Genomic DNA, 12,207 nt, shown 5'->3' with positions numbered 1-12,207 from the left:
TATTGAAATTTCTACTCATAGAATCTCTCCACCATCCATCCCATTTTTATCCCATGACATTGATGATTATATTAATGCTGCTTCCTGCTTTTGTACACATCTTGAATCTCCTCTCCAGCTCAGTCAGATCCATCCTATAGCATGGCAACCAGAACTGCACACAGTACTCCAAGTGTGGTCTAACCAGTGTTTTGTAGAGTTCCAGCTCTTATATTCTTTGCTTCCAACCTATGAAGGGAAGCATGCCAGTTGTCGTCTTCACTAGTCTATCAACCTGTGTTACCACTTTCAGGGAAGTATGGACTTGGATCCTTGTTCATCAACATTCTTCAGTGCCCTGCCATTTACAGTATGTCTCCTAGCCCTACTTGACTTCCAAAAATTCATCATCTTGCACTTATGAATCAGCATTACATTCTATCTGCCAGTGCTCCGCCCAACTTTCCACCTGATCTATGTCCTGTGGTAGCTTTGGACAACCTTCCTCGCAAACCACAACACCAAGTTTTGCGTCATCTGCAAAGTTACCAATCATTCCTTCTACATTTACATCCAAGTCATCAATATACATCTCGGAAACAAGATCCCAGCAGCAATCCCTACAGTACATCACTGCCCACAGACATCAAATCAAATAAACATCCTTCCGCCTCCACCCTCCGCCACCATGCTGGTTTTGGATACATTTAGCCAGCTCACCTTGGATCCTATTTGCCATCATCTTCTGGGGGGCAGTGAACATCACCAATACCCTGTCCTTGTCCAACTACATTGATACTATAGCCACGAGAGCTCACTAGCACCTCTACTTCCTCAGGAGGGTAAAGAAATTTGGCACATTCCCCCTTGACACTCACCCTTTGTCGATGCACCATAAAAAGCATCCTATCTGGATGCATCACAGCTTGGTATGGCAACTGCTCTGCCCGGGACTGCAAGAAACTGCAGAGAGTTGAGGACACAGCTCAGCACATCCCCGAAACCAACTTCCCCTCCTGGAACAATCCCCTAGTACGATAAAATGGACTCTTGACCTGACAATCTACCTCATTATGCCCTAGCAGCTTATTGTCTTCCTGCTCTGCACTTTCTCTGTAACTGCGACACTTTATTCTGCATTCTGTTATCTTCCCTTGTGCTACCTCAATGCACTGTGTAATGAACTGATCTGTATGGACGGTATGCAAGGCAAGTTTTTCACTGTTCCTCGGTACATGTGACAATAATAAACCAATTCCAATACGCCTTTCTTGAAGAACTCACCAGAATCAATCTTAAAGTTGCCTTTACGTGGAGGTATTAACATCTGCAAAGATTATGCTAAAAAATCCTTGCCTTAATTCCTCTCCTTTCCTGACCAAAGCCCAAGACATTTGCGACAGCCTGAACTTTGAGTTGCGACGGTTTGTCACGTACGGCAGTGTGTCCCGGGGCTGCTGCTGACTTGCGGCAGTGTGGCCGGGCCGTGAGCGCTGGTGTCGGGCGGACATGGACGTCGGCGAGTTACTCAGCTACCAGGTCAGGCTCGGCTGCTGTCGCGGCCTCGTGTGAAGCCCGGTCCCGGTCCTGGGCCGCAAAGCCTGGCGCTGGAGTAGTGCCAGCAGCCGGCGGGGTTGTGGTGCGGCCCGGCCCGGCCTCTCCCACAGGGACGGTGCTGGAACCTGTCGGGTGGGCGGACGGATCGGGTCCCCGGTGCCGGAGGTGCTGACGGCCTGCGGGCAGCACAGCGCCGGTGTGTGGGGCTCAGGAGAGGTATGGGGAGGGGGCAGGCACTGCAGCCGGGGGGTGGGGGCTCTGAAGCCCGGGTGGGGATGGTGGGGGCTCTGAAGCCCGGGGGGGGGGCGGATGGTGGGGTCTCTGAAGCCCGGGTGGGGATGGTGGGGTCTCTGAAGCCCGGGGGGGGGGGGGGGGGGGGGGCGGATGGTGGGGTCTCTGAAGCTGGGGTGACGCGAACCAGAGGTGGATTAAGGTGATTTCAGAAAACATGGGTATTGGTTAAGCTATGATGTTAAATGTAGGGTGGAGGCAGTGCTCTGAAGGTGCTGACCTAAATTTGGTGCAGGGCACAGGGAGACCATAATCTGACCTGTCAAAGTGGATTTTTAGTGTCATTGGGGATGAGTGAGACAGGTAGGTAGTTCAGCAATGTGAGAATGGGATGGTAAGTGAGTTCTAGACAAGTGTGTTGGGTTGGAAGTCAGAAGGATGGGTGGGGGGGGGGGGGGAAGCGGCGGGGGTTCTCATTGAAACCTACCAGATACTGAAAGGCCTGGATAGAGTGGACGTGGAGAGGATGTTTCTGTTAGTAGGAGAGTCCAGGACCAGAGGGCACAGCCTCAGAATAAAGGGACGTCCCTTTAAAATGGCGACGAGGAGGAATTTCTTCAGGCAGAGGGTGGTGAATCTGTGGAATTCATTGCCACAGAAGGCTGTGGAGGCCAAGTCACTGAGTGTATTTAAGGCAGAGATTGGTAGGTTCTTGATTGGTAAGGAGGTTAAGGGTTACGGGGAGAATGAGGTTGAAAACAAAATCAGCTATGATTGAATGGTGGAGCAGATTCAATTGCCAAATTCTGCTCCTATATCTTATGGTCTTTCATGAGAGGAGAACATTGAGTGAGGAATTGGTAAGTATTACAGGGATGTGGGGGAAAGAACACGATAGTTGGACAAATGAGATTGCTAGTAGAGTTGGGACAAACTCGATGGTTTGAATGGCCTCCACTTCTGTTCTATTCCATGTTTCTGTAATTGAATTATTTAAGAGGTGTGGAAACCAAAGGCAGGCTAAACAGCCCTTCGAGCCGTTCTGCCATGCAATGCGATCATGGCTGATCTTGAATTTCAACTCCACGTAATTTAGATACTTTGTCTGAGATTATAGTCAGATCAGACATGATCTTATTAAATGAAGGCACAGGCTTGAGTGACCAAATGGCCTACTGTGGCTCCTTAATCATATGTTTGCATATAAATTTATTTCTCAATAACTAAAAAATCTCAGTCTCAGCCTTGTACTCAATGGCTGAACATCCATAGTCCTGAGAAAGAGACTTTCAAAGATTTACAACCCTTTATATGAAGGAAGTTTCTCTTCATATCAGACCTTAATGGATGACTCCTCATCCTGAGACTTTCTGCTGGTTTTAAACGCTCCAGTCAGACTAAACAGACTAGGGCTTTGCTGCTTAGATTTGAGCACATGAAGATGCTAACAAGGTCACAAGAAGTGGAATTCATCTTTTGAGGGTAGGTAAAATGTGGAAATAGAAGCTGTATTTTGTGACTGGAACAGAAGAATACTAAGTTAGTGATGTGAATCCTTTAAAGCTATAGATCGTAGAACATCCACAACACAGAAAGGTTCCATTCGGCCTACAGTGTCTGTGCTGGTTAAAGAAAAGCTTCCCAGCCTAATTCCACCTTCCAGCATTATGTTCCCTAGGTGTCCAAGTATTTTTTTTAATACAATGACAGTTTCTGCCTCTTCCATTTCTTCAGTTCTTTTTGACATCTATATTCATTGATACTTCCATTCACAGGGAATTAAAGGATGTTGCTGGAGAAATGGAGGTTGCATTCTCTGGTAATATGAAGATTATTTTTTTTGTGTAATTTTTTTTCTTAAGCAGCAGTAGCAAAGCCCTCAATCACATTGTTTCTCTACACTGGAACATGGTCCTGAATCTTAGTTGTGGGCAGTTATGTTCAGACTTGCAGTCACAGGAGGGGTTTGGCAGGCTCTACTTCCTGTTCTATTAATGTTTTAGGCAATCCTAATTTCTATATATCACCTGTTACCCTTTCTTTATTGCTACAGTAAGAAGGAGTAGCAAGTGATGTGTAGAAATATTCATTACATTAAAAATGTTGTATAAATGAAAGTTATCATCTTTGCTCTCTAGAACAGTCCTGCAGTTTGAGGGAAAGGTTTTTCCTTCAATTCCTTGACAAGTGAACTCTGAGATTTATTTCAATCTGTTGTCACTAAAGTATGTTGATCTTACTACGACAAAACTTGACGAACATAACATTAATTAAGCTCATTGCAAAGCAAAACCTATGTTTAAGAATTGCAGAAGTAATAATTTCATTAGTGTACATTTGAGCTAGCTATCGGTATTATCCGCATGGAGACACAAGAGACTGCAGATGCTGGATATCTGAAATAAAATAGGAAATGCTGGAGATGCTCAGCGCATCAGGCAGCATACGTGGAGAGAGAAACAGCGTTTGCATTTCAGTGTGATGAACCTGATGAAACTATCATTGAGGCATCTTCCACTTATTCTTTCAAACAATTTCAGATTTGTGTTTGACATAATCTGCAAATGGGAAATCCTCAACCATTATGCATGGGAGCAAAGTTCCAAAAACATCTGAATGACTGACTGTTTATCCACCCTTTGCCCTGTACATATCCTGATTTTCTTCTGTTCAGCATTAGGAAACCATCTGCCTGCTACCTTGTGCTCTTGCCACTGAATTCATCAGAAAGCTTGGCAACTTGAAATGTTAACTCTATTTATTGCTCCACAGATGCTGGCTGATCAGTTGAGTATCCAATATTTTTAAATTTTGGTCTAAGCATGTTGGAATAACCTTTCTGAATTATCAGGTGCTGACTGCAAGGGTACCCCATTATAGTTGAGTGAGAGATTGTGATTATTGTCAAATACACCAGGGTGCAATGAAATTCCTTGCTCTCATGATGCTCACAGAGTAAACAGCATGCATGGTAATAATAAAACAATAAATATAATGACGCGTGCAAAGCAGCCGCATGGTGCAAAGATTGTAGTGCAATCTGAAGTGGTGCAAAGATTGTAGTGCAATCTGAAGTAGTACAAAGAGAAACGCTTAAAGTAACAATAATGGAATAACAGGAGAGGTAGCATTAGGAGTCTGAGAATGTGGCAGCACCACTGGAAAAGGGATGTGTGAGAGAGGTGATTGGTTCAGAAGTCTGATAGCAGCAGAGAAGAAGCTGTTCTTGAGTGTGGATGTCCAGGCTTTCCAGTTCCTGTATCTTCTCACAGAAAAGGGAATGGCCAGGGTGGCAGCCATCCTTGATGATACTGTTAGCCTTCCTGATGCAATGGACTGGATGGAAGGAAGTGATGAGCTGTGACGGACTGGGCAGTGTTTACCACTGCAGGTTCTGTCAGTCCAGAGCAGAGCAGTTGTTGTACCAGACTGAAATGTAACTCGTCATGATTCAAGAGAATCTCCATGGACAGAATCTTCTCAGATGCCTAAGAAAGTAAATACACTGATGTGCTTTTCTGATCACTGCATCAATGTAAAGGGATCAGGTGAGGTTGCTGGTGATATGGGTGCTAAGGACATCAACATCAATATTTACATAGATAACTATGCAGATATTGATGTCTTGAGTCTTTTGTTGAAAAAGCCTTCAATTGTGCTTTCTTGTTGTTATTTGAATTATTGTAAGGCATCAGAGAAGATCAGTAAATATTATGAAAGAAATGGAGTTAGAGATGAGAAAGTCACAATGAGAGGAGGAAATGAGACCAGAAATGAGCAGATGTGAAGCATGGTAGACCAGATTTGCTATACAGCAGGTAATTTTTTTAAAACTACTTCTGTGCCGTTTTCTTTTTTTTACATATGCTGCCTGGTCTGATTACATTCTCATGCTTGCTTCCCATTCTTTTAAACTTTCTTGCAACCATCTTTCAAACAAAAGAAATGAAGTGTGTTTCAGTGCTGATTTGTGGCAAGGAATTAGAGATCCTAGCCATCCTTTGTAAGAACCTTTTTGTCTTTCTGAGTTAAAGTTGGTGCTTTCCCAATTCCTGCTCTGTGAGGAAACACAATGAAAAATGAGTTAGAGTACACTAATAGCAGATTGAGCTAACAGCTTCTATCTGACTGCTAGCATAAGAATACACATCCTGAATGGAAAGCTGTGGCTTCATGGTGAATTCACAAAGGATGGGTATCAACCTAGCTACTTGTTTTAGTAGTGCCTTGGCTAATACATCATTGGGCGTATAGTGTCTGCTATTTATTGCTATTGTCAAACTCATTTTCTACTGTTTCTTTGGGTGGCAAGGATTGTATAAGCACAAAACCCAATAATCGCAATGAACTGCTCTGTAGGAAGGTTCCTTGCAAAATATGGTTCGAATTCATTGCCACAAACTATCATTGAAACATTCTTCACTTTTTTTTTCCCCTCAAAAGCTCTCAGATTTGTTTTTTTTTCTGCTTTGTAATCTACAGATGAGAAATTTACATGAGTGAACTGGAGCAAAGTTGCCAGAGCTTCCGGAAAGGCCAACCTCTGTCCTAACTTTTATCAGCTCAGAATTGGGAAAATTGAACCTTTTTTCTGCCATGTTTATGTTCTATCATCACTGAGTTTGTTACAATGGATCATCGGTCTACTTGATCCTAGGCTCTTTGTGGTCTTCGTATCCTTTTTGATCTTGGTTCTCTCTGAACTCGCTACACCATGCGCATCAAGTTTTCTCTCATCTTGGCAGCATTACCAGTTTCCCTCAGGTGCTCCTGCTCCTGAAATCCTTGGGCATACATCTGTCTATCCAGAATTGACTTTATTGCTCTCCTGACTCACTGCTGGATGTGTTGCCATGTGACTGTTACTGGGCCATGCTGTATTATTTTCAACATGGGTACCGAATATTATGGACGAAAAAAATCTGTATAAATTATTGAATAGTTTGCAAGGTAACATAATAGACTATTATTTCTAATGTAATACATGTGTCAGATTTGGTATATGTTTACATTGCGCCAATGTATTAAATTGTATTTGGGGGAAATAGTGACACATCCTCTAAGAGATCCCCAGAATATGTATCCTTACCATATGCAATGTGATAACAACCATGGATATTTTCCTTTATCGAATGCAAGTTGTTATTCTTCTGGAGTATCCAAATTTTGAATTGGACCATGAGAGTGAAAATTATTTGAGTTGATCTAAATGATACCTCTTAGCTTCAATGCATAATGCCGATGGCTTAAAGGAGATTGAATATTGTTGTGCTACTAGCCATGGGGATGGGTCTTAAGCTTCCACCTTGATTGTTAATGTCATGTATGCTAATTGTATGTTGACAAGAATAACATTATTGATAATTGGATATATAATAAAGTTGGGCACATCTTGTTTTATAATTCTATCACATTTTCTGGAAAAATCTTTGTATTACTAACTTTCAATTTGAGTTAACTCCAGTATTGGTGGAGAGATGATGCTAATATCAAACATTTCCAGTTATGAGACTGGTTTTTAAAAAAAATTTACAAAGTTCAGTGAAGGTTGTAATTACATGAATGGTATTTTACTGCAGCAAAACTGAAAGTGAGGGATTTGAAGACATTCCACTTAGGATTTCACATTTTCAAAACAAAATGTGTTAACAGATAAGTTATGTTATTTAATGTGAAGATTTAGCAGTAAATGTATTTGCCAATCATTTTTTTTTTGTTGCTGCGTGAGGATATCCTTGGTCAGACATCATAATTCTTTAAAACCCAAGTGAGTTCAGTGGCGCCGCTGGAAGAGCTGCTGCCTCACAGCTCCAGCAGCCCAGGTGCAATCCTGACCTCTGGTGCTGTCTGTGTGGACCTTCCACTTTCCTGTGACCGTGCAGCCTACCTCCAGGTGCTCCAGTCTCCTCCCACATCCCAAAGATTGAAAGTTGTTAGGTTAGTTAGCCACTCTAAGTTGCACCTGATGGCTTGATGAGTAGTCAAACCCAGTGGGAGTTGATGGGGATGTGGGGACAATGAAATGAGATTGGTGTGGATGGGGGTTAATGGTTGGTGGGCCCAGAGTCCCGTTTCTGTTTTGAATGTTAAATTAATTTTCTTTAGTTATACTGTATATCCTTCTATTTGTAGCTTCACCCCCTTTGTGCATCTGTCCTCTTCAGCTTTGTATGCTTTGCTGAGGGCTCCATTTTCTGACATTCTTTTGGCCATTCATCTCCTCACCCCATCAGTGGTACCAGAGCTTTACCACATTCTTCTAATACCTCAAACTTCCTTAAAATTCATCTCTTCAACCTACATGTTGATGACTCTTCCTAATTTGTCCATTTCTGGTTTGATTGCAGTCCCATGAAACATTGTCTGTTTAAAGGTGACATGTAAATGTGCAGTTTTAACAAGGTTTTGAAGCACAATGTATTTATCACTCAAGTAATGTATTTGTTATAATGTATTTATAATAGCATTTGTTATAATAGCATCTGCTGAATAATCAGCATAGTAAAGAAAAGCAGGTGATTAACTTAATCAGATATGTTAAGAATGTGTCATCAAGCACATTTTGCATGTCAGATTCAACATAAACCAAATATCCTGTACAGCAATATAAAATGATGGACATAAGCAGGTCAGGCAGCATCTGTGCTGAATTAACATTTCAGATCCACATTCTTCCCAACTCTGTACAGTGCTGTTTTGTCAAAGTTGAGTTTATTGCCATGTGTGCACAGGTGCAATGCAAAATTTGCTTGCAGCAGCATCACACACACATAGCATCGGATAAGCAGCATTCACAAGAAAAAACATAAATTATGCACAATTTTTATAAGAAAGAATGCAATTAGGACAATAAAAAACAAAGTCCATTTAAGTGCAAAGTGATCAAAGTAGTCAGTTGCTAAACTGTAGTGATTAGGGTTTTACCAGATGGTTCAAGAACCGAATGGTTGAAGGGAAGTAGCTGTTCCTGAACCTGGTGGTGTGGGACTTTAGGCTTCTGTACCTCCTTCCCAATGGTAGCTGTGAGAAGATGGCATGGCCCGGATGGTGGGGATCTTTGATGGATGTTGCCTTCTTGTGACAACACCTCCTGTAGATACTACCGATGGTGGGGAGGGATGTTTTTGTGATGTATTGGGCAGAGTCAACTACTCTCTGCAGCTTCTTGCATTCCTGCGCATTCGAATTGCCGTACCAGACCGTGATGCAACCGGTCAGGATACTTTCAACAGTTTATCTGTAAAAGCTCATTAGAGTGTTCAGTGACAAGCTGAACCTACTAAGAAAGTAAAGACTTTTTCCTTATGATTACATCTATGCACTGGACCCAGGACAGGTCATCCAATGAAGTGTTTTAATATTGACATGTTACAGAAAACAAAATCACTTTGAGCAAATGTCCTAAAATACTGCATGCTGCGTAGTGCTACTTTAATTCTTTTTTGGCATCACATCAAATTTCTTCCCGTATTAAAATCAATCATGTTATTTCTCTAGACATATTAAAAAAACTAATTGTACTGAAGGTGTTTTCATCTATGATTGGAATAGAAACCTAAATGTTTTAACTTTAATTGTAAAATGTTCATGTGCATGTTACAATGCATTTTTAAAAAAATATAGTTTTTTTGGGGGGCCAGAAACCTTGCCACATTATAGTTATGTCTTGATATTCCTTTGAAAAGATTCTCAAACATTATGTAATGAATTGTGCTATTTTCAAGGCATTCTACAGTAGGACTAGTTTGCAAGTGGCTTAAGTTCACTTTGGTTGAAATGATTTCCTTGATTGTGGTAAAGACTTGGAAAAAAGCACAACTTATGGAAATGTTCTACATTTTTTTGACAGCAACTTCAACTATTATGTCATGTTGTCACATTACACAGTCCATAGAGTCCCTTCAGTCCATAGAGTCTGTGCCGACCATCAAACACCCCTTTATGCTAATCCTACCCTAATCACATTTTATTCTCCCTATGCTCTCTTCAATTCCTCCCCCCTCAATTCTACCACACACCTGCACATCAGGGGCAAATTATAGTGGCCAATTAACCTACCAGCCCATGCATCTTTGAGATGCAGGAGGAATCCCACATGGTCACGGAGAACATGCAGGCTCCACACAGGCAGCATTCGAGGTCAAATTGAAGCTGGGTCACTGGACCTGTGAAACAGCAGCTCTGCTAGCTGTGCCAGTGTGTATGTAACCCATTTATACTGAAACTGTCCATTGCATGGAGCAATGATAGTGATAATATGGAAGTTGTGCCTTGGTTACCACTGAGATCCAAGTCATTATCTTTTTACAAGTACACTGACTTAAGAATTGCACTGATGGTTGTTGAAAATTGTTCAAGTGCACATCTACAAAGCATTTTACTGAAATGCCAATATTAGCACCGAAGCTGTTGGTTATATTTTTAATGTGCGCTATGATATTAGGATAGAACTGCTAGTTTTGCATCTCATAAGACAAAAAAAGACGCAGGCAGCTTATGAGTAGTGATGTAGTATATGTCTTTTATTTGGACAATTCTTCTGTGAAACACCTTGGAGATGGTGGTATTTTGATGTATAAATTAAAATTGTTGTAGGGAAAAAAAAGCTCCAAGGCTTAAGAGTTGGAAATATTCTTCTGGGCACCATTTGGAACTGTAATTGATAGTTCTTAATAATAAAGCATGTGTTTTTGGTGAATGTTATTATCAATTTGAGACCAGTGTAGATTGGTCATTTAAACAAGGTTATTGTTTAACTGCGTACACAGTTAACAATCAAAGGTATCTATTTTAGCTGACCAAGCTCCATGTTCTAGCTTGTTAGTTTTGCTGAGTACCACTCCATTGGCCTCGAATCAAAATAGCACTTTCTACACAGAATTGACATTTCCTATAACTTCTGTGTTTAAAAAGTCCTTTTGAGAATACTCTTTTTTTGCAATGCTAAAGATGCAATCTGCTCACACAGAATTAGGAGGGAAATAAATAGTTGACTTTTCGGGTTGCGACCCTTCATCAGGACTGGGTAGCACAGGTCATGGAGGGGGAGCAGTGAGAGAGGGCCTCACAGAACTCCCTCCATATTTCCCTCCATAGATGCTGCCTGACCTACTGAGTTCCTCCAGCATTTTGGTGTGTTGCTCCAGATTTCAGCATCTGCAGAATCTCTTGTGACACAGAATTAGCCTCTTGTCAGTGCAGGAATAGTATTACTGTTCTTAAATGGCTTGAAGTTTGAAATCTTGGGCACAAAATAGAATAGAAACTAATAATTTAAATTTGTAATAGATTATTATTTATTCAGTTGATTACATGGCATTTATTTGAAATTGATAGGTATCTGATTAGTCAAGGGATATGGGGATAAGGCCGGAAATTGGGGCTAGAGAGAAAGAGTATTAGCTTAGCTCATGGAGCAGACTCGATGGGCCAAGTGGCCTACTTCTGCTCCTTTGTCATGTGATCTTGTGACATGTTTGGTTTTCAGTCATTGGATGTTGTACATTGCTGAGCAGAGGGCTACCATCTGTATTGAAATTACCAAGGAACATTGTTTTTTAATCACATTCACTAAAGCTAAATTTTTTAACACTTTAGATTTAATGTAATTATGTATCAAGATATTACGCATGTATAATTGTGGTTCGGGATGAGTGAATGAAGTAAATCAATCGCTATTTTGTTATGACAATGGCTTAGAAAGCTGTTGAATAAAAATAGTTTGTTTTAACATCTTCATGGTTTTCAAATGTATTCTGGAACACTCTAGCTGAGCTAGCTAGTGTTAATATTAGTGTGAAGCACATTTTGAAGGTGTAATTATAGAGGCTGGAATGATATTCAAGGAGCTTTATTATTTTCTCCTGCCAATTTGCTATTTCTGCTGGGTGTAATGGGGCAAGCTGATGAAGGGTGTGATCCAGATTAATTTCACAATGGTAAACTAGAATGTGTAATGTAGGAAGAATTCTATGTGGGGTAAGTTCACAATCTGTATTGTCATTAAATGTTTGATATGTGGTAGAATATATTTTTTCATCTGATCTTTTAGGAATTGATTTTTCTAATGTTCTGATTAATTATAATATTTCGGAGTACAACAATTTGAGCTTCAATGTGTTCATTGGTGTAGTCCTTGCATTGATAAACTAGTAATCTCTGGATAACTAGTAATCTATTATTTATAATTATAAACTAGTAATTATAAACTAGTAATCCAGTTTATAATCCAGATAGCATGAGTTAGTCATACCATGAGCATCTGAGTTCTGTTCATAAATTTGGTGGCAGTTAAATGACTCTGCATCATTGTAAAATTCAACTAGTTTGCTAATGTCCTTTTTGGGAAGGAAGCAAGTCAGCCTTTATCCAATTGCATCTATATTTGTATCCTAACTGTCCTCTAATGTGGCCTAGCAAGCCAGTTATTTGAATTAAACT

The 12,207-nt window shown here is 40.8% G+C and overlaps 1 protein-coding gene across 1 annotated transcript in view; it reads left to right on the top strand.

Annotated features, from left to right (window-relative positions):
• Positions 1 to 1,446: 1,446 nt before the first annotated feature.
• ctnnbl1 (catenin, beta like 1) overlaps positions 1,447 to 12,207 on the top strand; it is a 144,988-nt gene continuing 134,227 nt past the window's right edge. The window contains exon 1 of the mRNA XM_052031231.1: positions 1,447 to 1,518. Within this exon, the coding sequence (XP_051887191.1) occupies positions 1,489 to 1,518 (30 nt within the window). The 5' untranslated portion in view covers positions 1,447 to 1,488. The remainder of the gene's footprint in view (positions 1,519 to 12,207) is intronic.

This window comes from Pristis pectinata, chromosome 16 (genome assembly GCF_009764475.1).
Source record: "Pristis pectinata isolate sPriPec2 chromosome 16, sPriPec2.1.pri, whole genome shotgun sequence".
NCBI classification, from domain to species: domain Eukaryota; kingdom Metazoa; phylum Chordata; class Chondrichthyes; order Rhinopristiformes; family Pristidae; genus Pristis; species Pristis pectinata.
Note: the sequence above shows the minus strand (reverse complement) of the source record. Positions and strands in the feature narration are given on the sequence as shown.